The sequence below is a fragment of the Balaenoptera borealis genome, assembly GCF_965194805.1.
Source record: "Balaenoptera borealis genome assembly, chromosome: 11".
NCBI classification, from domain to species: domain Eukaryota; kingdom Metazoa; phylum Chordata; class Mammalia; order Artiodactyla; family Balaenopteridae; genus Balaenoptera; species Balaenoptera borealis.
This window is the reverse complement of record NC_138868.1, coordinates 38,629,981-38,652,178: the sequence shown is the minus strand read 5'-3', so window position 1 is coordinate 38,652,178 and position 22,198 is coordinate 38,629,981. Positions and strand designations below refer to the sequence as shown.

General features: G+C 39.1%; 1 protein-coding gene across 2 annotated transcripts in view; it reads right to left on the bottom strand.

The window, feature by feature from the left end:
- The window catches only part of TSG101 (tumor susceptibility 101), a 49,606-nt gene extending 29,206 nt beyond the window's left edge, over positions 1-20,400 (bottom strand). Inside the window, exons 1-4 of one of the 2 annotated variants that reach the window (XM_082342486.1) lie at positions 20,224-20,400; positions 13,859-13,943; positions 11,783-11,848; positions 7,942-8,105 (exon numbers count right to left, since the gene is read on the bottom strand). In XM_082342486.1, coding sequence (XP_082198612.1) covers positions 7,942-8,105; positions 11,783-11,848; positions 13,859-13,943; positions 20,224-20,265 — 357 coding nt within the window. In that variant the 5' untranslated portion in view covers positions 20,266-20,400. The remainder of the gene's footprint in view (positions 1-7,941; positions 8,106-11,782; positions 11,849-13,858; positions 13,944-20,223) is intronic. The other variant, XM_082342487.1, reaches the window with a different exon arrangement.
- Positions 20,401-22,198: the final 1,798 nt, after the last annotated feature.

Here is a 22,198-nt window from a genome sequence, read left to right as displayed (position 1 = left end):
CAAATTTTATTTTAATTCTTTACCATACCATTCCTTCCACATTAAAGTCTTTGAAGGAAGGAAAATTGTTAATACCTACTTCCAGGCCTATTATAAAGCAACAGGTCATGAATATTTCAGAATGACAAATGACTAATTCAGAATGATACAGGATACAAAAAAAGTAGCAAGAATATTAGTTTATTTTAGCTCAAACACCTAAGGGTCAACTGAAACACATAGTATCTTTATAAAATTGTTTTCCTACTGAAAACCCTGAAAACTTAAAGAGCAAAATTGCTTTCTTCTCTATCCCTTTTTGTTAGCTTTTCCAGCAAGCAATAAAAAGGACAGATTTTACATTCTAAGCAGTATATGATACATGTTCAGGATTAGGATTAATAAGCAATTGAATTAGTAAGATCAAGATAAATGAGAGCAGCCCTAGTTCACGTTCTGTGCCATGCTAGATTACTGCAATAGCCTTCTGTGCGGCTTCTAGTTTTACTTACTGATTATGATTGAGAGAATTTTCTATAAAAGTTCACGCTCCCCTCCCATTATACCATTCTCAGTTGCTGCTGAGAATCAGTTGCTTAGGCAGAAACTACATTTTCCAGTCCTTCTTGCAACTAGTTTTTACCAACGGACCATAAGCAGAAGAGATTTAACTTTTAAGCCAAGGTGCACAAGAAGGAGGGCCACCAATCTCTCTTTGCTTGTCTTCCTTGATGCAGAGGACTCTGAAGCCCCGGGAGATGGTGGCACAACAAACTGGAAAGCGCCTGGTCCCTGAAACTCAAGTGAGGGAAAGCTGCCTGCCAGTGAGGAAGACTCCCAGTGGACTATTATGTGAGCAAGAAATTTCCAGTGTTGTCTCTAGTATTTGGGGTTTTATGTTTTAGAGCAGCTAGTGATTTTCAGTCAGAAAACTAATTAATGTATTTATCTAGTACACTTCAGACATTATACCAAATAATCATTGCATTTAATGCCTTACTTTTGTTCAGAAATCTAAAATGACTCCCAACTGCCTATTACAGGACGAAGTCCTTAGCTAAAAATCAGGACCTTCCATGATATAACCTTGAATACCATACCAAAGTTAGCTACCATTATGTCTTTTTTGTTAGATTTGTGGAATATATCATACATACAGAAATGTATAAAACATATGTAACTTTAAAGAGTAACAATAAAGAAAGTATTTGTGTAGCTATCATCCAAGTTAAGAAATAGAAGATTGCCAGCAACTTACAAGTTCCTGACTGCATCCCCCTCTATTCTATAGAGTTACCCACTTCTCTGACTTAGCAGATAATCATTCTTTTCTTTAAACTACCTTATAAACAATTTTCTAAACAGTATGTTTAATTTTTTCTGTTTCTGAACTTCATATGAATTAAATCAAACTGTGGATTCTATTGAGACTTATTTCAACAATGTTTGTAAGATACATTCCTGTTAAAGAGTATAGTTATAAATTCATTTTAATTGCTGTATGGTGTTCCACTGAATGAATACACAACTTCTTTATTCACTCTCCTGTTGTTAACAGTTATACGGGTTGTATCCAGTCTTTGGTTATTTATGCTGCCATGAACATTCTTGCTCTGTTTCCTAGTATGTATGTGCAAGGGTTACTCTTTTTTTTTTGGCTGCTGCGCACGGCCTTTCTCTAGTTGCATGCTGCGCGCGGCCTTTCTCTAGTTGCAGCGAGCGGGGGCTACTCTTCGTTGTGGTGCGCAGGCTTCTCATTGCAGTGGCTTCTCTTGTTGCGGAGCACAGGCTCTAGGCGTGCAGGCTTCAGTAGTTGTGGCTCACGGGCTCTCCAACACAGACTCAGCAGCTGTGGCGCATGGGCTTAGTTGCTCCATGGCATGTGGGATCTTGCTGGACCAGGGCTCAAACCCGTGTCCCCTGCATTGGCAGGCGGATTCCCAACCACTGCGCCACCAGGGAAGCCCATAAGGGTTACTCTTGTGCAGTAGTTATCAACTGGGGGTGCTATTTTTGTCTCCCAGTGGATATTTAGAAATGTCTAGAGACATTTTCAGTTGTCACAACTGTGTCATGCTACTGGCATCTTGTGGATAAAGGCCAGGGATCCTACATCCTATAATGAACATAACAGCTCTCCCACAATAAAGAATTATCCAACCCACAACGCCAGTAGCACTGAGGTTGAGAAACCCTGCTCTAGTGTACATACCAAGGAGTGGAACTGCTAGGACATAGGGCATGGGCACTTACAACTGTACTAGGTAATGCCAAACTAATTTCCAGAGTAGTTGTGTCAATTTCGCTCCCATCAGCAGTGTCTAAGAGTTCCCTTTGCTCCACATCCTCTCTAACCCTTAGCGTTGTCAACTGGTAGTGCAAATTTAATGTGCATGTAATGGTATCTCGTTATGGTCTTAATTTATATTTCCCTCACTACTAGCAGGATTAAACATCTTTTCATATGTTTACTGGCCATTAGGATTTCTCTTTTGTGAAGTACTTGTTCAAGAGTTTCATCTATTTTTCTATTGGGCTTCTTTCTTTTAATGATTCCCAAAAGTTATTTTTATGTTCTGGATGTTACCCTGTGGGTGTTAAGTACTACAAGTATATTCTTTCAGTTTGTGGTTAGTCTTTTCACACTTTTTAATGTGTCTTTCATGAACAGAAGTTCTTAATCTGCATAAGCTCAAGGTAAAATTTAGTAGTCTTTTCCTTTATAGTAAAAGTTTTCCATCTTGTTAAAAAAAAACCTCACCTATTACAAGATCATGAAAGGCAGTCTCCTATATTATGTTTTAAAAGTCTTATTTTTTTGCCTTGCACAATCTACCTGAAATTGATTTTTGTATATTATACAAATAGGAATCTAACTGTCCTAACTCCATGACTGAAGTTAATCTTATTCCCACTTACCTACTATAACACCACTGTTATACGTCAAGTGTTTATGTATAGGCATACCTTTTCTTACTGTGCTTAGCTTTATTGTCCTCTGCAGATACTGCAGTTTTTACAAATTGAAGGTCTGTGGCAACCCTGCGTTGTCAGATGATGGTTAACATTTTTTAACAATAAAGTATTTTTTTTTAATTTATTTTCTTGAAGTATAGTTGATTTACAATGTTAATTTCTGCTGTACAGCAAAGTGATTCAGTTATACATATATATATTCTTTTTCATATTCTATTATGCTTTATTATAAGATACAATAAAGTATTTTTAATTAAGGTATAAATACTGTTTTTTTAGACATAACACTATTGCACATTTAATAGACTACAGTATAGTGTAAACATAACTTTTACATGCATTGGGAAACCATGCAACTTGTGTGACTCATTTTATTGCAACATTTTGCTTTACTGCAGTAGTCTGGAATTGAGTCCGCAATATCTCCAAGGTATGTCTGTATAGTGGATCTTTTTTCTGGGTTATTTATTATGTTCCATCTATCCATTTGAATATTTCTCCATACCATCTTAATTACTAGTTATTTAAAATGCATTTTGATACCTCTAGGGCAAGTCCCTTCCACCTTATTCTTCTTGGCTATTCTTAATCTTTTGCATTTCCATATAAACTTTGGATTCAGCTTATCAAGTTTACAAAATCAACAAATACGCAAAGAAACAAACACTTCTGTTAAGAAATAGATCAATTTGTAAAGAACCAACATATTTATAATACTGAGTCTTCCAATCCATGAATAAGGTTCTCTTTTTTTGACTTAAGTCTTCTTTAATATCTTTCAATAAAATCTGGAATTTTCTCCATAATGGATTTGTACATCTTTTGTAAGGTTTATTCCTACGTCAACAGCATTAAAAATATAACATATTCATAAACCAGTTCATTAATTCTCTATTCTGCTGAGTCTAATCTGCTATTAAACCCATCTATTGAGTTTTTTTGTTTTGTTTCTTAAATTTATTTTATTTTGGCTGCATTGGGTCTTCGTTGCTGCGCGCGGGCTTTCTCTAGTTGCAGAGAGTGGGGGCTACTCTTCGTTGTGGTGTGCGGGCTTTTCATTGCAGTGGCTTCTCTTGTTGCAGAGCATGGGTTCTAGGTGCGTGGGCTTCAGCAGTTGCAGCACGTGGGCTCAGTAGTTGTGGCTCGCAGGCTCTAGAGCGCAGGCTCAGTAGTTGTGGCACACGGGCTTAGTTGCTCCATGGCATGTGGCATCTTCCCAGACCAGGGCTCGAACCCGTGTCCCCTGCATTGGCAGGCGGATTCTTAACCACTGCACCACCAGGGAAGTCCCTCTATTGAGTTTTTAATTTTTATTATTCTATTTTTCAGTTCTAAGATTTCTATTTGGTTCATTTTAAATATAATTATATTACAATTAATTCTCCATATTGAACATACTAACCACAATCATTTTCAAGTCTGTGTCTGATAACTGGGTTACCTGGGGGGTGGTATCCTGTTTCTACTGTCTTTTTTCCCTCTTTGTCCTGTCTCTTGATGTACTTGATAATTTAAAATTGTGCATCGGACACTTCGTGAAAAATTAGACAAGGCTCTATATATTATCTTCTTCCAGCAACAGTTCACTCTATCCTATGGCCAGCAGATACCGTGAGAATCACCTTAATATAATCAGGCACTGAACTGATTCAAGGGTGGAGTTTTATAGGGCTTATTCTGCCTGAGTTCCCACTCATGGGGTGTATTCCTCCAGTGGTGCCAACTGAGAGCCTAGGATGTTTACTCATACCCCTCCTCCTTTTGAGTGGTTCCAAACTCATACTGCCTCCTCAACCTAAGACTGCTGAGAACTTGGCTATGAATTTCAGAGGCTTTCTGCTTAGCTTTTTAGCATCTTGTCTTTGAAATTTAGGAATTCAGCATATCCCTTAAGGGGGAAACTCAAAGTATCTGGCTCGCTTCTTTGTAGCTTCCTTTTCTCCCAAATCCTGGCTCCTAAGATACTGGCTGCCTGGCAGACAGAACAGCAACTGTTGTCTTTTCAGCCCTGTGAGAGTGCTAGCAACTGTGCAGTCTTCTTTGCCTCTAGCTAATGCCCTCTGCCCAGATTCTCAGCCTCTCACTCTGTACCAAGAATCAGTAAATACTCTTAGGGAAAACTGGCAGAATGTTGACTCATCTCTTTGCAGCAAGGATCTTGGCCCTTCAAGTCCTAATTGCCTCAACAGTTCTCCAGAGCCTTCCACAGATGTTGTTTGTACTTTGGCTTTTCTAGCATTTTTTTGGATAGAAACTGCCAGAGCTATACCATCAGAGGCAGAAACAGAAGTTTCTTACTAGTATTACTTCTTGATAGGAACACTTGGAGTAATGAGATTTGAACAGTTTCACAAATATATGCCACCAGTATACTATTGGGTTGGCCAAAAAGTGTGTTCTGTTTTTAAGTAAAAATAAAAGGCACATTTTTCATTTTCACCAAGAACTTTATTGAACGTTTTCATCCTTTTGTTCCACTACCTTCTGTCATTTTTCAGGCAACTTCATAATTCCATATTCCCAAAACTTTTTATCTTTTTGAGCAAAGAACTGTTCCAGGTGCCTTTTACAGTCTTCCAGGGAATTGAAATTTTTTCCATTAAGAGAATTTTGTAAAGACGGAAATCAATGGAAATCTGAAGGTGCAATGTCTGGTAAATATGGCGGATGTGGGCTTCCCTGGTGGCGCAGTGGTTGAGAGTCTGCCTGCCAATGCGGGGGACACGGGTTCGAGCCCTGGTCTGGGAAGATCCCACATGCCGCGGAGCAACTGGGCCCGTGAGCCACAATTACTGAGCCTGTGCGTCTGGAGCCTGTGCTCCGCAACAAGAGAGGCTGCAATAATGAGATGCCCGCGCACCGCGATGAAGAGTGGCCCCCACTCGCCGCAACTAGGGAAAGCCCTCTCACAGAAACGAAGACCCAACACAGCCGTTAAAAAATAAATAAATAAATAAATAAAAATTAAAAAAAAAAAAAATATGGTGGATGAATCAGAACTTCCCAGCCAAGCTGTAACAGTTTTTGCCTGGTCTTCAAAAAAACACGCGGTCTTGCGTTATCCTGATGGAAGATTATGTGTTTCCTGCTGACTAATTCTGGATGCTTTTTGTCAAGGGCTGCTTTCAGTTGGTCTAACTGGGAGCAGTACTTGTTGGAATGAATCGTTTGGTTTTCCTGAAGGAGCTTATAATAGAGGATTCCCTTCCAATCCCACCATATACACAACATCACCTTCTTTGGATGAAGACCGGCCTTTGGTGTGGTTGGTGGTGGTTCATTTCGCTTGCCCCATGATTTCTTCCGTTACACATTATTGTACAGTATCCACTTTTCACCTACCATCACAATTTATTTTAAAAACGGAACGTTTTCATTACGTTTAAGTAGAGAATTGCATGCGGAAATATGGTCAAGAAAGTTTTTTTTTGCTTAACTTACGTGGAACCTAAACATCAAAGCGATTCACATAACCAAGCTGGTGCAAATGATTTTCAATGCTTGATTTGGCTATTTTGAGTATGTTAGCTATCTCCCACGTTGTATAATGTTGACTGTTCTCAATTAACGTCTTGATTTGATTGCTATCAACTTCAACTGGTCTACCCGACCATGCAGCATCATCCAGCGAGAAATCTACAGCATGAAACTTCGCAAACCACTTTTGACACGTCCGATCATCACAGCACCTTCTCCATAAACTGCACAAATCTTTTTGTGCGTTTCAGTTGCATTTTTACCTTTCATGAAATAATAAAGCATAATATGCCAAAAATGTTGTTTTTCTTCCATCTTCAATATTAAAATGAATGGCGACACAAAAATCCACCAATTTTGATGTGTTTTTAAATGCACGTTGATAGGACAGCTATCACATACAATCTAACAAAATTGTTTCGAATGAAGTTAAAGACAACTAAGTGCTACTAAAGCCATCTTATGGAAAAAAACAACTGAACCTTTTGGCCAACCCAATATATATATTTTTTCAAATAAATAAATAAATTTATTTATCTATCTATCTATCTATTTATGGCTGCGTTGGGTCTTCGTTGCTGAGCGCGGGCTTTTTCTAGTTGCAGCAAGTGGGGCTACTCTTTGTTGCGGTGCATGGACTTCTCATTGCACTGGCTTCTCTTGCTGTGGGGCAGGGGCTCTAGGCACACAGGCTTCAGTAGTTGTGGCTCGCGGGCTCTAGAGTGCAGGCTCAGTAGTTGTGGTGCACGGGCTTAGCTGCTCCACAGCATGTGGGGCCTTCCCAGACCAGGGCTCGAACCCATGTCCCCTGCATTGGCAGGTGGATTCTTAACCACTGCACCACCAGGGAAGCCCCCCAATATGTTTTAAATGCATTTCCCATATGTGAATTCTATCTATTCTTAAAGGTTCAACTCAAGCAAATAAAATAGTGACTATGCGTATTCTATAAACTACCAAGTTCTCTAGAAATATAAGATATGTTTCATTTATTTATTTATTTATTTATTCTTATAAATTCATTTACTTATTATTTCTTTTTGGCTGCGTTGGGTCTTCATTGTGGCATGGGGGCTTTCTCTAGTTGTGGCAAGCAGGGGCTACTCTTCGTTGCGGTGCATGGGCTTCTCATTGCAGTGGCTTCTCTTGTTGTGGAGCACGGGCTCTAGGAGCATGGGCTTCAGTAGTTGTGGCTCACGGGCTCTAGAGTGCAGGCTCAGTAGTTGTGGCATGTGGACTTGGTTGGTCTGCAGCATGTGGGATCTTCCCGGACCAGGGCTTGTACCCGTGTCCCCTGCATTGGCAGGAGCATTCTTAACCACTGCGCCACCAGGGAAGTCCAGACATGTTTCTTTTAAAGAGCCTTTTTCAATTACCCAGGTCAGTGATTAGTGATCTTATGTGAATTTATTCTCCTTTAATCCTCCTTGAGAGTTAACAGAAAGTAAATGCTAGTGAACAAAACATATAAAATACAACGAATTCACAGAACACTCTGTTAATACTTACGTGTTTCCATTCATGTAGATAAGGAAGATATATCTTCCCGTTAGCATCCACATGCTTTCCTGTTTTAATAGTCATTGAACTAGTAGGCTTAACAAAACAGATAGGGGGATTATATGGGTATGTGTCCAGCAGCCACAGGCATATTGGAATATTATATGTAGTACCTGAGAAAGAAAGAGAAACTTCAGTTACTCTACTTTTATTATTTTTCAATAATGGCTTAGTAGGTAAGCAAGAAAGAGTTACAACTAAGCAACACTTTTTAAAAAAATCACAACAAATATTTTATGTTTCAAAGTTCTGTTTAACATCAGTTTCAAATTTTCAGTTTGTAAAATACATGAGCAGGATTAAGGAGCTAATTAATTACTACTCTGCCAGTGTAGTAAGTGTACTTACTGCCGTAAAAACATTATTCACAAATTATCTTTTGGTTCAAGCCATTCTTTGTTATTTGACTCTTGTCGCTTCAGTTAATAAAGTTCACTGGTAAAGGATACAGAAGGAAGACCATAGATAATGGTGTCCTTTCAGAAAGTGATATGCTAGACTTGAAATTCCCTTGCCAAAAGTCACACTGTAAGACCTAATCCAAGTGTCAAACAGATGCTGACTGGTGGCCACAGCTTGACCAATGAATATGGCATTTTCAGTGTTAGTTTCAGAATCAATGATGTCATCCCCTTTTTTTTGCTTTATGTAATAGAATCTCTCTCAGTTGAGAAATTTGACTATATATAAGTCAAAATGAACAGTGTTTCAAAGGATCTGATAGTTAATATACTGAACATAAATCAAAGACTTTTCTTCCTAAGGTTAAAGCCCAGTGTCCCAAGCAAACATTTGAATCACCTAACATAATTCAGATACATTTCCCCCACTCAGAAACAGTTTTACTTCATAAAAGTATATACACATAAAATTCACTTAAAGAAATCAGTTATGGGACTTCGGATTTATTTTTCACCCAAAACTACTTCTACAATGAAAAAAAAAAAGACTCCAATAAAATATATCCTAATACATAAAACATAACTTTATTTCCACCATCTAGAATTCTTTGCTTTGTGAAAATGATGGATTCTCCAGAATTACTTAGGCTTAGGAACTGTGCTGTACAAAAAAATGGTGAAGGAACAAAGGTTTAGTTTAAATAAAATTTACATATATGTATGCGTGTGTGTGTGTGTGTGTGTGTATGAAAAAGAGAACCCTTGTGCACTGCTGGTGGGAATATAAATTGGCGCAGCTACTATGGAAAACAGTATGGAGATTACTTAAAAATTAAAAATAGAACTACCATATGATCCAGCAATTCTACTTCTGGTTATTTATCTGAAGAAAATGAAAACACTAATTTGAAAAGATATATGCACTCCTATGTTCACTGCAACATTATTTACAATAGCCAAGATATGGAAGCAACCTAAGTACCCACTGATAGATGAATGGATAAAGAAGATGTGGTATACATATACATAATGGAATATTACTGAGCCATAAAAAAGAATGAAATCTTGCCATTTGTGACAACATGGATAGACCTAGACGGTATTATGTTAAGTGAAACAAGTCAGACAGAGAAAGACAAATACTGTATGATTTCACTTATATGTGGAATCTAAAAAAACAAAACAAATGAACAAACAAAACTAAACAGAAACAGGCTCATAGATACAAAGAAGAGGTGGTTGCCAGAGGGGAAGAAGGTGGGAGGAGAGAAATAGGTGAGGGAGATTAAGAGGTACAAACTTCCAGCTGTAAAATAAATGAATCACAGTATGATATGTACAGTGTGGGGAATACAGTCAATAATTATGTAATGTTTTGTATGGTGACAGATGGTAACTAGACTTATCATGTTGATCATTTTGAAAGGTATAGAAATATCAAATTGCTATGTTGTGTAACAGAAACTAACACAGTGTTATAGGTCAATTATATTTCAAACACACACAGATAAACAAACAAACAGAAAAAGAGATCATATTTGTGGTTATCAGAGGTGAGGGCTGGAGGGAAGGGAGAATTGTAGGACAGTAGACATAAGGTACAAACTTCCAGTTATAAAATAAGCAAGGGGACTTCCCTGGTGGCGCAGTGATTAAGAATCCGCCTGCCAATGCAGGGGACACAGGTTCGTACCCTGGTCCGGGAAGATCCCACATGCCACGGAGCAACTAAGCCCGTGCGCCACAACTACTGAGTCCAGGTGCCACAACTACTGAAGCCTGTGCGCCTAGAGCCCACGCTCCGCTACAAGAGAAACCACTGCAACGAGAAGCCCACGCACCGCAACGAAGAGTAGCCCTGCTCGCCGCAACTAGAGAAAGCTCGCGAGCAGCAACGAAGACCCAACGCAGCCAGAAATAAAAAAAAAAAAAACTAAGTACTGGGAATGTAATGTACAACATGATAAATGTCATGAACACTGCTGTATGTTATATATGAAAGTTGTTAAGAGAGTAAACATCGCAACTTGATGAAAACTTAAGAATTTTCAGCACAAGGGAAAAATATTTTTTTCTGTTTCTCTAATTTTGTATCTATATAAGATGACAGATGTTCACTAAACTTACTGAGGTAATCATTTCTTGATGTATGAAGTCAATCATTACGCTGTATACCTTAAACTTATACAGTGCTATATGTCAATTACATCTCAATAAAACTGGAAGAAAAAAATAATAAATGTCTTTAATTATGTCTACGATAGTCTTCTGCCTCCTTCTCTCTCCCACATACCTTTTTCCCTCACCAGAGCTTATGTCCTGGGGTAAAGGCAGTCAGTAATCCTGAATTTTACTCGTATTTGCTCTATAAAATGCTGATGTTCAAGTGTTTTTTCCCTCTGCCTGGGATGTCCATTCTGTTATGAATGGTTCACTCATCCTTTAATACCAAATTTGAACGTCATTTCTTTGATGACCTTCCCACGTGTTCTTGTTCTCCTCTATAATCTCACAGCACCTTTATATTTCATTATTCTATAACAGGTATAGAATAGTGTAAATATCTATTTATTCCCTGTTTCCCCTATTTGTGTATGTTCTTCCAGAGAAGGTACATCCTTTATTCACCTTTGTATCCCTAGCCCTTTTCCCCCACGCATAGCAGGTACTATATAAAATCAACGGGTAGGTTACTGAGACACAGGTCTTAGCTAGTCACAAGGAATAACTAACAAACAGAGCTGTCCACAGTTGCTCATGAAGCTGAATGCTCCATTATCATTGTAAGTATTCCAGCAGAGGGTGGCTGACTAACAGAGACGTAATTATCCATCATCAGCATTACAACCATAAATAATAGCTACTTTTGATATACCAGCCCCTGTGCTAAGTTCTTTACATACATTATTACAAATGAATTCTTTTGAGTTAGGTACTATTATCCAAATGTTACAGATGCCCATTGTCACAAAACTAATAGATTACAGAGGGAGAACTAAAACCCTACTCTGCCCTGACTGTAAAGCCTCTATCTTAGTCACTATACTATACAGCTTCCCATTGTCAGATAAGTTTGAGTAGGGTGGGAGCTGAACTAGGAGGCAGCTAAGATCCCTTTCTAGTTCTAAGATTCTTTGATTCTCTGAAACAAACTCTTCCAGTGCACTGAGGCACTTATTTGTTGATATATCTTGGTAAGGAAGTAGGGGAAAAAAGCTGAAAATATTAGGTGCTGCTGCCAAATGAAGTTCAATTAGAATAGGAGGTGAAGTTTCTATATTATCATGAAAGTCACAAGAAAGCAAGCTTAATTACCTACAATTCTTTGGCAACTAAATGTGAATTAAAATGCATCTATGCTGGAAACATGAATCACATAAGACATTTACCTCTATAAGGCACAGGAATCGTTCCAGTGAGGTTCATTAGTTCCCTGGAACTGCCATCATTAAAAACTAAAAGGTAAGAATAATGAGTTAATCAACAAGCATTTTCACAGATACTCCCACATAAGTTATTCTTATGTTTCAGAAACAACAGTTAAAACACATTATTACCCTTGAAAGGGACTAACTTGTTAATGTTCATACATTTTGTCCAATAATAAAGTATCCTTTGTTGATTCACTTAATGGGATCAGCTTTTGAATGAGTAAAGATGCTATGAACTACTTGGAAAATTAAATGTTAATGCTACAGTCCCAATAATATGAGCTCTGGATCCCCAACCAACATGATTATAAAATTACTTAAAAATCACTATTAACTGACACCATATTAAATATTAACCTAATATTTTCGGATGTTTATTCCCACTCACTGTCATTCTCAATCCCAATGTAGTATCCCACAGTATGAAAAAGGAAAAAAGTTTTCACAGTCAAATACGGACATCTTCTTTTAATACAAATATTTCTCACATCGCACAAGTTTTCCTACCTATAATTGATTGAATAACTAGGGCACATACTTTGTGTTACATGGACTGCTATTATCTGTAATAATGATTTGGAATTAACACTGTATTACATAGAGGAAAGGCTGTAATGTGCAGTACAAGAACACCTCAGTTCTTTTACCTACTATTAACAATTATAAACTGTGCTGTAATTTATTCTGATCTTGTATTTTAAAAAGACCACCGTATTTAATTTTAGGGTTATATTTACTCTAAAAGCATGTTGATGACAATGGTTTAGACTTGGTCCAGGCTGTGTGGCTGTATATATAATATTCGTTCAATGATGTTGGAGTCTTTGTCAGTTTTGATCAACATTTACTCTTTTAGTTTTCAGTAAAAACTATACACTTACCATAAAGTTCTAGCCTTTGTCACTTTATTCCCCCATTGAAGCCATTTTTAAATTAACTCTAATTTTGGTAATATGAGTTTTTTTGCAGATCTAAATACCATAGTACAGTATGTGGACAGGAAGGAGAATTATGCCCTAGTTTGGGAGAAGACTTCCGGTTCATGACTTTGTTGTTCAGGAAATTCAGGATTGATTCCCCTGTGCTGCCTCTCACCAGGCTCCTGTTTACAAAGCCCTGGGGGCAAGTGGAGTTTCGAGTGAGAGTCTCAGCTACAAAATTCAGCTCTTTGCCCTCACTGCCAAGGGCCTCACAATGGGCAGGAGGCAGCATGGGTTTCCCTTGGCCCTGGCACATTTGGTGTTTACCAGGAGATGGGGTTGGAGAGATTATGTTAGGACTGGTGGGGCCAAAAAGACTGTTAAAAAAAAAAAAAAAAAACCCTCTCAATATTGTCATTTCTTACTTAAATCACAACTTTATTTCATCTCAATAGAAGGTGGACACAAATTGTCAGCTACCTACTCTACAGAATTAAGGACAATAGTTTTTAAGTGTTTTCTTCATCTATAAAATGAAAAGGATAGTCCAGAATATAGTTTTACAAAATGTGTTCCTAAGAATATAAAGAGATGTTCTAGAGAGAAAAAAGGTTCACTTGTTAATTAACTTTAGAATATACTGAACAATGTATTATATTCTCTCCCCCCTTGGTGAGGCATAATGACACATTAGCATATTAAAGGCTCTGAGAAATCTTGTTGCAAAGAAACCCATTTAATTTTGTTTAATCTATAAGTGCTCAAACTTAACCTCAGAATCCCCTCTACCCATGCCCCCAAAGCAACATTCTTCACAACTATGGATACTATTTTGGGAAATGATGGACTAAACTATTTTTAACATCACCTCTAGTTCTAAATTTGCATTAGTTCTATGTTAGAGTAGTATATTAAAACTTAAAATAACTAAACAAATATAATATATTATTATTAGATCTTGTAATTTCCTATCTCTCACAACTTTTTTTAGGTGAAGGTTAGTCCTACAATGAAAAAACCAACAAACTTAAAGGGAAAATGGGAAACCTACAATTATTAACAAAAAGAGTAAACTCAAAGTATAGTACTTGATATTTTTATTATATAAACTCACCATATGAATCCAATACAGGTTTGAGATCTTTGTATAAAGTAATAACACTGACAGTTTCACGTACAGTTAGGTCTCTGTATTTGTACTGAAAAGGAAAATTACAAATGAATTTAGTTTAAAACCAATGCCCATATTTTACTGCTAGGTTAATTTTCTTAAAATCTTATTTTCTTAATAGCACTCTTCTTAAAAGTATAATGGTTCTGAGTGATCATTAACATTAATTAAATAAAGACTGAAAGAACCTCAGTAGCTTTTTCTCCTGCCACCTATTCAAACTTTTACCTCCATTTTAGCTCTTTTTCCAACTTAAAAGGCCCTCCGCCAAATCAAATCTTAATCATTCTCAAAGACCTAGTTTACATCACTTTCCTTCTCAATGAATCCTTTTCCAGACTTCCCTTTAGCCCAAAACGATCTCTCCCTCTCCAGCATTCATCGTCAATACTATTTTGCAATTTACCACGTGCTGTATTGTATTCTCATACCACTGCCTTGTACCGCTCCAGTCCAGGAAAACTAGGAACCTTGCTTACACACTCTTAGCAGATTAGGAAATCAGGAGATGGGGATCCCCATCTGTTCACAACACACTGAAGCTCACCAGCTGACAAGCTCCATTCACGCACAAAGCTTCCAATCAGCTTTTAGTGCTTCTCTCTTAAAAAGGAACAGTCAGCTATTCCAAAAAGAAAGACTCCAAGAAACATGTCACAGACGGAAACGGAAAGAAGGAACTAAGAATAAAAATAATGCAAGGAGCAGAAGAAAACTTCAAAAAGAATTAGCATTAAAAATTTCAAAGAAAGAAGAAATGATATTGTATCCATGAAACAAGAACACTCAGAAAAGAAAGGACTCTTGGACATAAAAAAAAGTGAGAGTAGAAATAAAACATCCAATAGAAGGATTAGAATATAAAGTCAGGGCTTCCCTGGTGGCGCAGTGGTTGAGAGTCTGCCTGCCAATGCAGGGGGCACGGGTTCGAGCCCTGGTCTGGGAGGGTCCCACATGCCGCGGGGCAATTGGGCCCGTGGGCCACAATTACTGAGCCTGCGCGTCTGGAGCCTGTGCTCCGCAGCAGGAGAGGCCGCGATGGTGAGAGGCCCGCGCACCGCGATGAAGAGTGGCCCCCGCTCGCCACAACTAGAGAAAGCCCTCGCACAGAAACGAAGACCCAACACAGCCATAAAATAATAAATAAATAAATTGTGGAAAAAAATAAGAACTTCAAAAAAAAAAAAAAAGTCCATTACTTGAAAAAAAAAAAGAATATAAAGTCAAAGAAATCTCAGAGACCAGCACAAAAGACAGTGACAGACAGTAAGGGAGAAAATACAAGAAAAATTAGGAAATAAATCCAGGTCTACTCAAAGGCATCTCTTCAGCAGTTCTTGACCTCTTTTGTCCTGAAGCACCAATTTTTCCATGCTATGGGATCAGTACTATTACCACACACATATTCTTCTTTCTCCTGTCTTATTCCCACAAAAACATTCCTTACCTCCCTTCCCCCTCCACCTACAACCAAACTTCTCTTAGTTCCCCTTTACAGCAAACTCCTGCAAGGAGCTTCCTACTTTTGCTGACTGTAATTGCTCTCTTCCTACTCTCTCCTCTTAAAGCTTTTTATTATGGAACATTTCAAAGGTATCCAAAGGTAGAACAGTATAATAAATCCCCTGCTTCAGCACTACACCCAGCTTCAACAATCAACTCATAGCCAATCTTATTTAATCTATAATCTCATTCACCTTTCCCTCTTCCTGTATTATTCTGAAGCAAATGGTAACATCATATCCTATTACCCATAAATATTTTAGTACGTATCTTTAAAAGATAAGAACTTTAAAAAGAAGCCCACAATACTATTATCACACTAAAATAATCACTATTTCCTTATATCATAAAATATGCAGTCTCATGTCATTTTTTTTTTTTAGTTTGTTTGAATGGAGATCCAAATAAAGACCACATATTTCAATCTGTTAAAATGTCCTTTAGGCCTCTTTTAATCTACAGATTCTCTCCCACCCCTCTTTTTTGATAATAGCTTTACTGAGATATAATTCACATACCATATAATTCACACATTTAAAGTGACTTACGTAAGGCTCAGTGGCTGTTAGTACATTCAGAGTTGTACAACCGCCACCACAATCAATTTTAGAACATCTTCATCACCCCCAAAAGAAACGCACACCCTGTAGCAATCACCCACTCACTCCACCAGCGACATCCCCTTTCACCCTAGACAACTGCTAATCTACTTTGTTTCTATCAATTTGCCTATTCTGGACATTTCATATAAATGGAATTATATAGTCCGTGGTCATTTATGACTACCTTCTTTCACTTAGCAGGTTTTCAAGGTACATTCATGTTGCTGAATAATATTCCATTATATGGATATAACACATTTTATTTATCTCCTCATCAGTGGGCCCATTTCTATTTTAACCCCTTGAAACTTACTTGTTGAAGAAATCGGTTCATTTGTCCTACAGAAGCTCCCACAGTTTGGATTTTGCTAACTGCATCCTCTTGGTGTAGTTTAATATATATGTTCCTATTCCCTTTGTATTTCTTGTGAATTAGTAGTTGGATCTGGAAGTTATGATCTTGTCATGATTTTTTTCTAAATTTTACTTTTTTTTTCCTCCACTGTCTTCCCCTCTCTCTGGCAAGATCATTTCACAGATGATGGTGTTTTTCCATCAAGTAGCATATGACATCTAGGTATCTCTCCGTGATGTTAACCACTGATGCTCAAAGACCAGACCCATTCTCTTCAAACCCACTCCAATCAGGGTTTTCCACTTTCACTGAAATTGCTCATTAACGTCACCATTAACTGCCACACATGGCCATATGCAACGGCCAATCCTCAGTCTTCATCTTACTTAACCTATCACAGCAGCATTTAACCAAGTCAATTCCTTTCTCTTAACACATGTTCTTCACTTGATTTGCAGGACACCACTGCTTCTTTTTCTCCTCTCTGTGGCTGCCCCTTCTCAGTGTCTTTGCTGGTTCCTTCTCTTCTCCTAACCTCTTATCTTAATAATATTGAGCCCCAGGGCTCAGTCCTTGGTCCTCTTCTTTATCTCAACTCACTCCTTTGGTGATCTCCATGCATGGCTTAAAATAACATTTGTACACTGATAACTCCCAAATTTAAAAATTCCAGTCTGAACCTCTTTCCTGAACTCCAGACATGTATATCCAATTACCAATTTGATATCTCCACTTGGATATCTAATGAATGTCAAATTTAACATGATCAAAACTGAACTCCTTTTCTTCCCCCCAAAATCTATGCCTCTTACAGTCTTCCATGTCTGTATCCTTCTAGTTGCTCAGGACAAAAGCTTTGACATTATCCTGGATGCCTCTCTTTCCTACACATCCACAGTGAGTCTGTCGGAAAACCCTGTTAGCTCTACCTTCAAAAATATCCAGAACCTGATCACTCCTCACTACCTTCATAGCTACACTGACGTTACTACAACTGCCTCCTTAGAGTTGTCTCTGCTTCCACTCTACTGAACCTCCTACAGTCTAGTCTCAGCACAACAGCTAGAGCTATACTGTTAACAGATCAGGGGCTTCCCACCATACTCCAAGTACAAGCCAAAGTGCTAACAGTGGCCTGCAAGACCCTCCAAAATCTACCACCCCTTTATTCAGCACTGTTTCCCCTTGCTCACTGCAGTCCAGCCCCCTTAGCTCCCTTTGCTGTTCCTCTATCATGCATGACAAGCTTCTGTCTCAGGGCCCTTGTGCTTGTTTTTCCTTCTTCCTGGAATGTTCTTACTCCAGATTGTTCCAGTTTGCTTCCTCACCTCTTTCAGGTCTTGCTCAAATAGACCTCAGGAAGGCCTTCCTTTACTATTCTATAAAATTGCAACCTATCCTATTCTCACGTTTGAGCACTCTATCACCCTTTCCTGCTTTACTTTTCTCCAAAGTACTTAACACCTTCTAACATGCTACTTAGTGTACTTACTGAGTTGTTTATTGCCTTCTAATAGAATTTAAATTCCACACTGTCTGTTCACTGTTGTATCCCTAGAATCTAAAACAGTGTGAAGTGCATTACAATCTTTAATGTGCCAGCTCTCTCCTACCTAGTTAGTAGTGACTCCACCTCTAGGAATGCTGTAGATATAGCATGTAAGAATACAGGTAGTTGTCTGTATGAAAAATATAAAAGTTATTTGTGTAAAGCAAGATGGACCAATAGTATAAATATACCTCTCTTAACTGCAAAAACAATGACAGAGAGGTTGTTAAACTAAAAGCTGTATTTAAGTTGGGAGCTAAAATAAATGCTCAAAGGAAAAAAATACCTGTAGTAATATATAAAAAGATAATATACTGTTCTATGTCAATTATACCTCAAAAAAGACGTAAGTCAAAGCAGGTGGCCCAAAGTAACATGTTGGGTGATGGAAGTCCCAGAATCAGATAAAGAGTAAAGGACCATCACCCTAGCAATGTGTCCAAGGTCCTGGCTACCAATGCCTACACTGGACCACATCCAACTGAAAGGATAACACCTGAAGCTAGCCCTCCACCAGGAGGAAGAAATTCCACAAATTGCTTCTATTATCCTACTTACTATTCCTACCTATCTATCTATTCACAGGCTGGAGAGAAAACATGCTGATACTCAGAACGGACATCACCATTTGTAAGAGACTCAGTTTTTCAGATACTGGGCCAAGAACCAAAAGAAGGACAGAATGCCCTCTCCCACCTCTTCCCTATGTCCTTTTTTGTTCTTAGGATATGAAGAGGGTGGAGGGAAAAGACAGGTGGAGGTATAAAATATCTTCTAAAGATGTCCTGCCTCTGTCTTTGAAGGCAGGTTCCTCTACAGAAAGTTTAGGAAAACTAATTATGGTTTTTAAAATTCACAACCAATATTTGAATATTCCTGTCCTTGTATGTAAATACCTTCATACATATAAATTAAGGTATAAACCTTAAGGGCAATGTTATCAACTTTAAAGATAAAAAAAATGGTACGGAACAGATACTCTTCAGTTACATAGTATATAAAACAACATACTTTTTAAAAAAAGCAATATATAAATGTTACAACATAGACCTCTGCCACAATCTTCTAGGGCTCCCTAAAACTTCCTCTACAATTAAGGATAATTACTTTTCGAAAGAAAATCAAATCAACTGTACCTCAATTTTTTTAAAAAAGAAAGAAAATCAGAAGCCTAGAAGATATGATTAGAACAATCAAGAGAAGCTTTATTTAAAAAACCATCACTTTCTCTTTAGAGATTATCTGCTCTTCCATCAAAGACTATAGGGATGATTTTACTGGAGGAAAAAGTATATTTTTCAAAGGAATAAGTTCATACATAATAGTGTATTTTAATACTATTGAAAACTTTAAACTTCTTTGCTTCCTACCATTCTTGTTTTGACAAAAGTATGTAAAGCTAATCGTTTAACTGGAGAAGATTCTACACTCAACCATTTCACATACATCTTATTCCAATTAGCTTTGGTAAACTGAAAAAAACCAAAAAACAAAAAAACCACCCAGTTCACTCCGGTATCAGGTGCCACATTTTAAGTAGTTGTCAGAATAACTCATGGCTTTAAATACAAAATGCCTACCTGCTTTTTTAAAAAATGAAAAAAATACACCGGTCTTCAACGATGAAGATTAAAAATTTTAAAGCAAATAATTCCGCGTTATAAGTAGCATACAATTAAAGGTAGTCACTCTTAGCAAATCAAAGTCCCTGAAATGGTAATGGAATTCTATTTATTTCACCCGATGTAGGGAGGTACCGGTATTCTGGCTTCTCAGGACGTTTTTACTTATAACTGAGCCAATTCAACCAAAAGTTATGATCTCCCGCGGGTCGGCTATTGAGCTGCGTGAGGAATACAAACTGAAAAGGACACAATCTCCGGGGGCCGGGAGGGAAGGGCGAAGACGGACGAACCCTACACTGGGACACAAGTGGAGGAGTGCCCATGACCGAGTTTTAAGTACAACCCTCTCTTTGTGTTGATAAAAACTAAGACGAAAACTATACTACCCCAAAGACTGCTCCAAACTCTCTCCCTGAAAAGAGGAGGGCGGGCGGCAGGTGGCAGGCAGCCTCGGCTCCGCGCCTTTGTTGACCGTCGCCGCCCCCCGCCGGCCCCGGCCCAGGATCCCGGCACCGGGCGACAGACATCACGGAGCTGGGGCGGCGGAGGCGGCCGGGCACTGCCCGGGGCTTCGGGCCCGCCCGGGGGGGCTCGCTAGGCTGGTCGGGAAGGCCCCGGCGGCGCGGAAGGGAGCGGTGGGTGCGCGCCGAGAGGCGAGCGCGCCGCGGCCTCACCTTGGACACCATTTTCTTGAGCTGGCTCTCCGACCCCGCCATGGCGGCCGCCTTGCGACTCCCGTCCCCACAGGCAGAGGGTCAGCCGCTCCGGGGCTGCCCCAGGCCGCCCCACAAAGTCGCACACCACGGAGCCGGCCCCCCACCCCCCAGCCTCTACCAACAGGAAGTCGACCACCACGCCAGCGCTTCCGCTTCCCTTACGTCACTTCCGAGGTCGGTGACCGAGGTTGGGCGTGGATAGAGCTCGGCTGGCCGAGCAATCTTGTGCAGTTTTGTGCTCTTCTCTTCAAATGGCCAGTGTTTTTACACTAGTTCATTATGTTGTGAATCTTTCCAAGAGTGCAGTCTTGTTCCGAGGGTGGAAACTCTGAGCCGGGATAAGATTGGCAGGTCTTTGACAGTTGCCCTTAGACTAAGAGCGCAGGTGCAGGGAGGGGAAGAAGTACGAAGATCTTGCCAGTGAGCTTAAACGATTGATTCATCAGGTGGGAAGGCACTGGACTGGAGTCAGAAAACTGTTCTGCCACTGACTTGCCCTTCTGATAATAGCAGGCAAATCCACTGCTAGTTCGGGCTTCAGTTTTTTCCAACTCTAAGATGAAAGGCTTGCAAAAGGCAATGCCCAGGATCTCTCTGATTATCAGGTTGTTTTTCATTTTTAAGGTGAAAAGTTCATCATACTACATTCCCGAGGGCAAAGTGCAGAGCCCTCGTTTCACAGGAAGCCAGGCAGTAATTTCTTCTACAGGAAATCATTCCCCTAATCCAAGTGCTTGGATTAAGCATTTTAATCCAAGCCCCCATTTCTCCTTGGTGCCCAGACATCCTACCTTCTACCTTGGACTCCGTGTGTGTACTAGCCTGTCCACTAACAAAGTCCAAGTCTTTGAGGGCAGACTCATCTTCAGATCCTCGTTGTCTTATTATACAGTGCAAGAGTGGGTACTCTATCTTAATTGAATTTCTACTACCCATAAAAGTTCCTCATGGTCATTTATATTAGTCATTATTATTGCACATCACCACCAGTTTTGTAAGTACAGTGCCGTTCGAGGTACTATAAAGCTTGGGTTTGACGGTGTGAAGTATGATTATTTGGATGATATTAGCATAGTGCTACTGGGGAACAGGCTGTGGTATTCTCTTCTAAATTGGCATCTAAATGAAGGTCACATACACAAAGAGGGCCTAATTGACAACATGTGGAAGCATCATTACACATTGTTGCCAACACACACACACAAAATAAAGTCTATTTTTTTTTTTAATTTTACTTATTTATTTATGGCTGTGTTGGGTCTTCGTTTCTGCGCGAGGGCTTTCTCTAGTTGCGGCAAGCAGGGGCCACTCTTCATCGCGGTGCGCGGGCCTCTCACTGTCGCGGCCTCTCCTGTTGCGGAGCACAGGCTCCAGACGCGCAGGCTCAGTAGCCGTGGCTCACGGGCCCAGCCGCTCCGCGGCATGTGGGATCCTCCCAGACCAGGGCTCAAACCCGTGTACCCTGCATTGGCAGGCAGACTCTCAACCACTGCGCCACCAGGGAAGCCCATAAAGTCTATTTTAATAGGTATCTTTCTTTGGACACTATATATTAGTTAAGGACACAGCTCCAGTCAAACCAAACTATAGGGCAGTCTATCCTTCCCTACACCTCTTCTTTGTCCCTTAAAAGTAATGTGCTTTTCAAACTATTCTTAAAGCCACAGCTTACCCAGGAGCAACTTCAATTAGAGCAATTCTACTTTTATCAATTGGAAGAGTGTAGGTAATATATTGTTCAAAAGGTTTTCTTGTTAAAAATAATTTTTTAAAGTTTGAAAACAATTAACAAAATCCATTCTCTTCATTTTGCACTTAAGCCACTTAAAATGAAGTAACTAAATATCCTGGGGACTGTATGAATTATAGGAAAGAATCTTTCTCCTCAATCTGAATACATTTCCTTCCACTCAATAAATTAGGAATCTCCCGG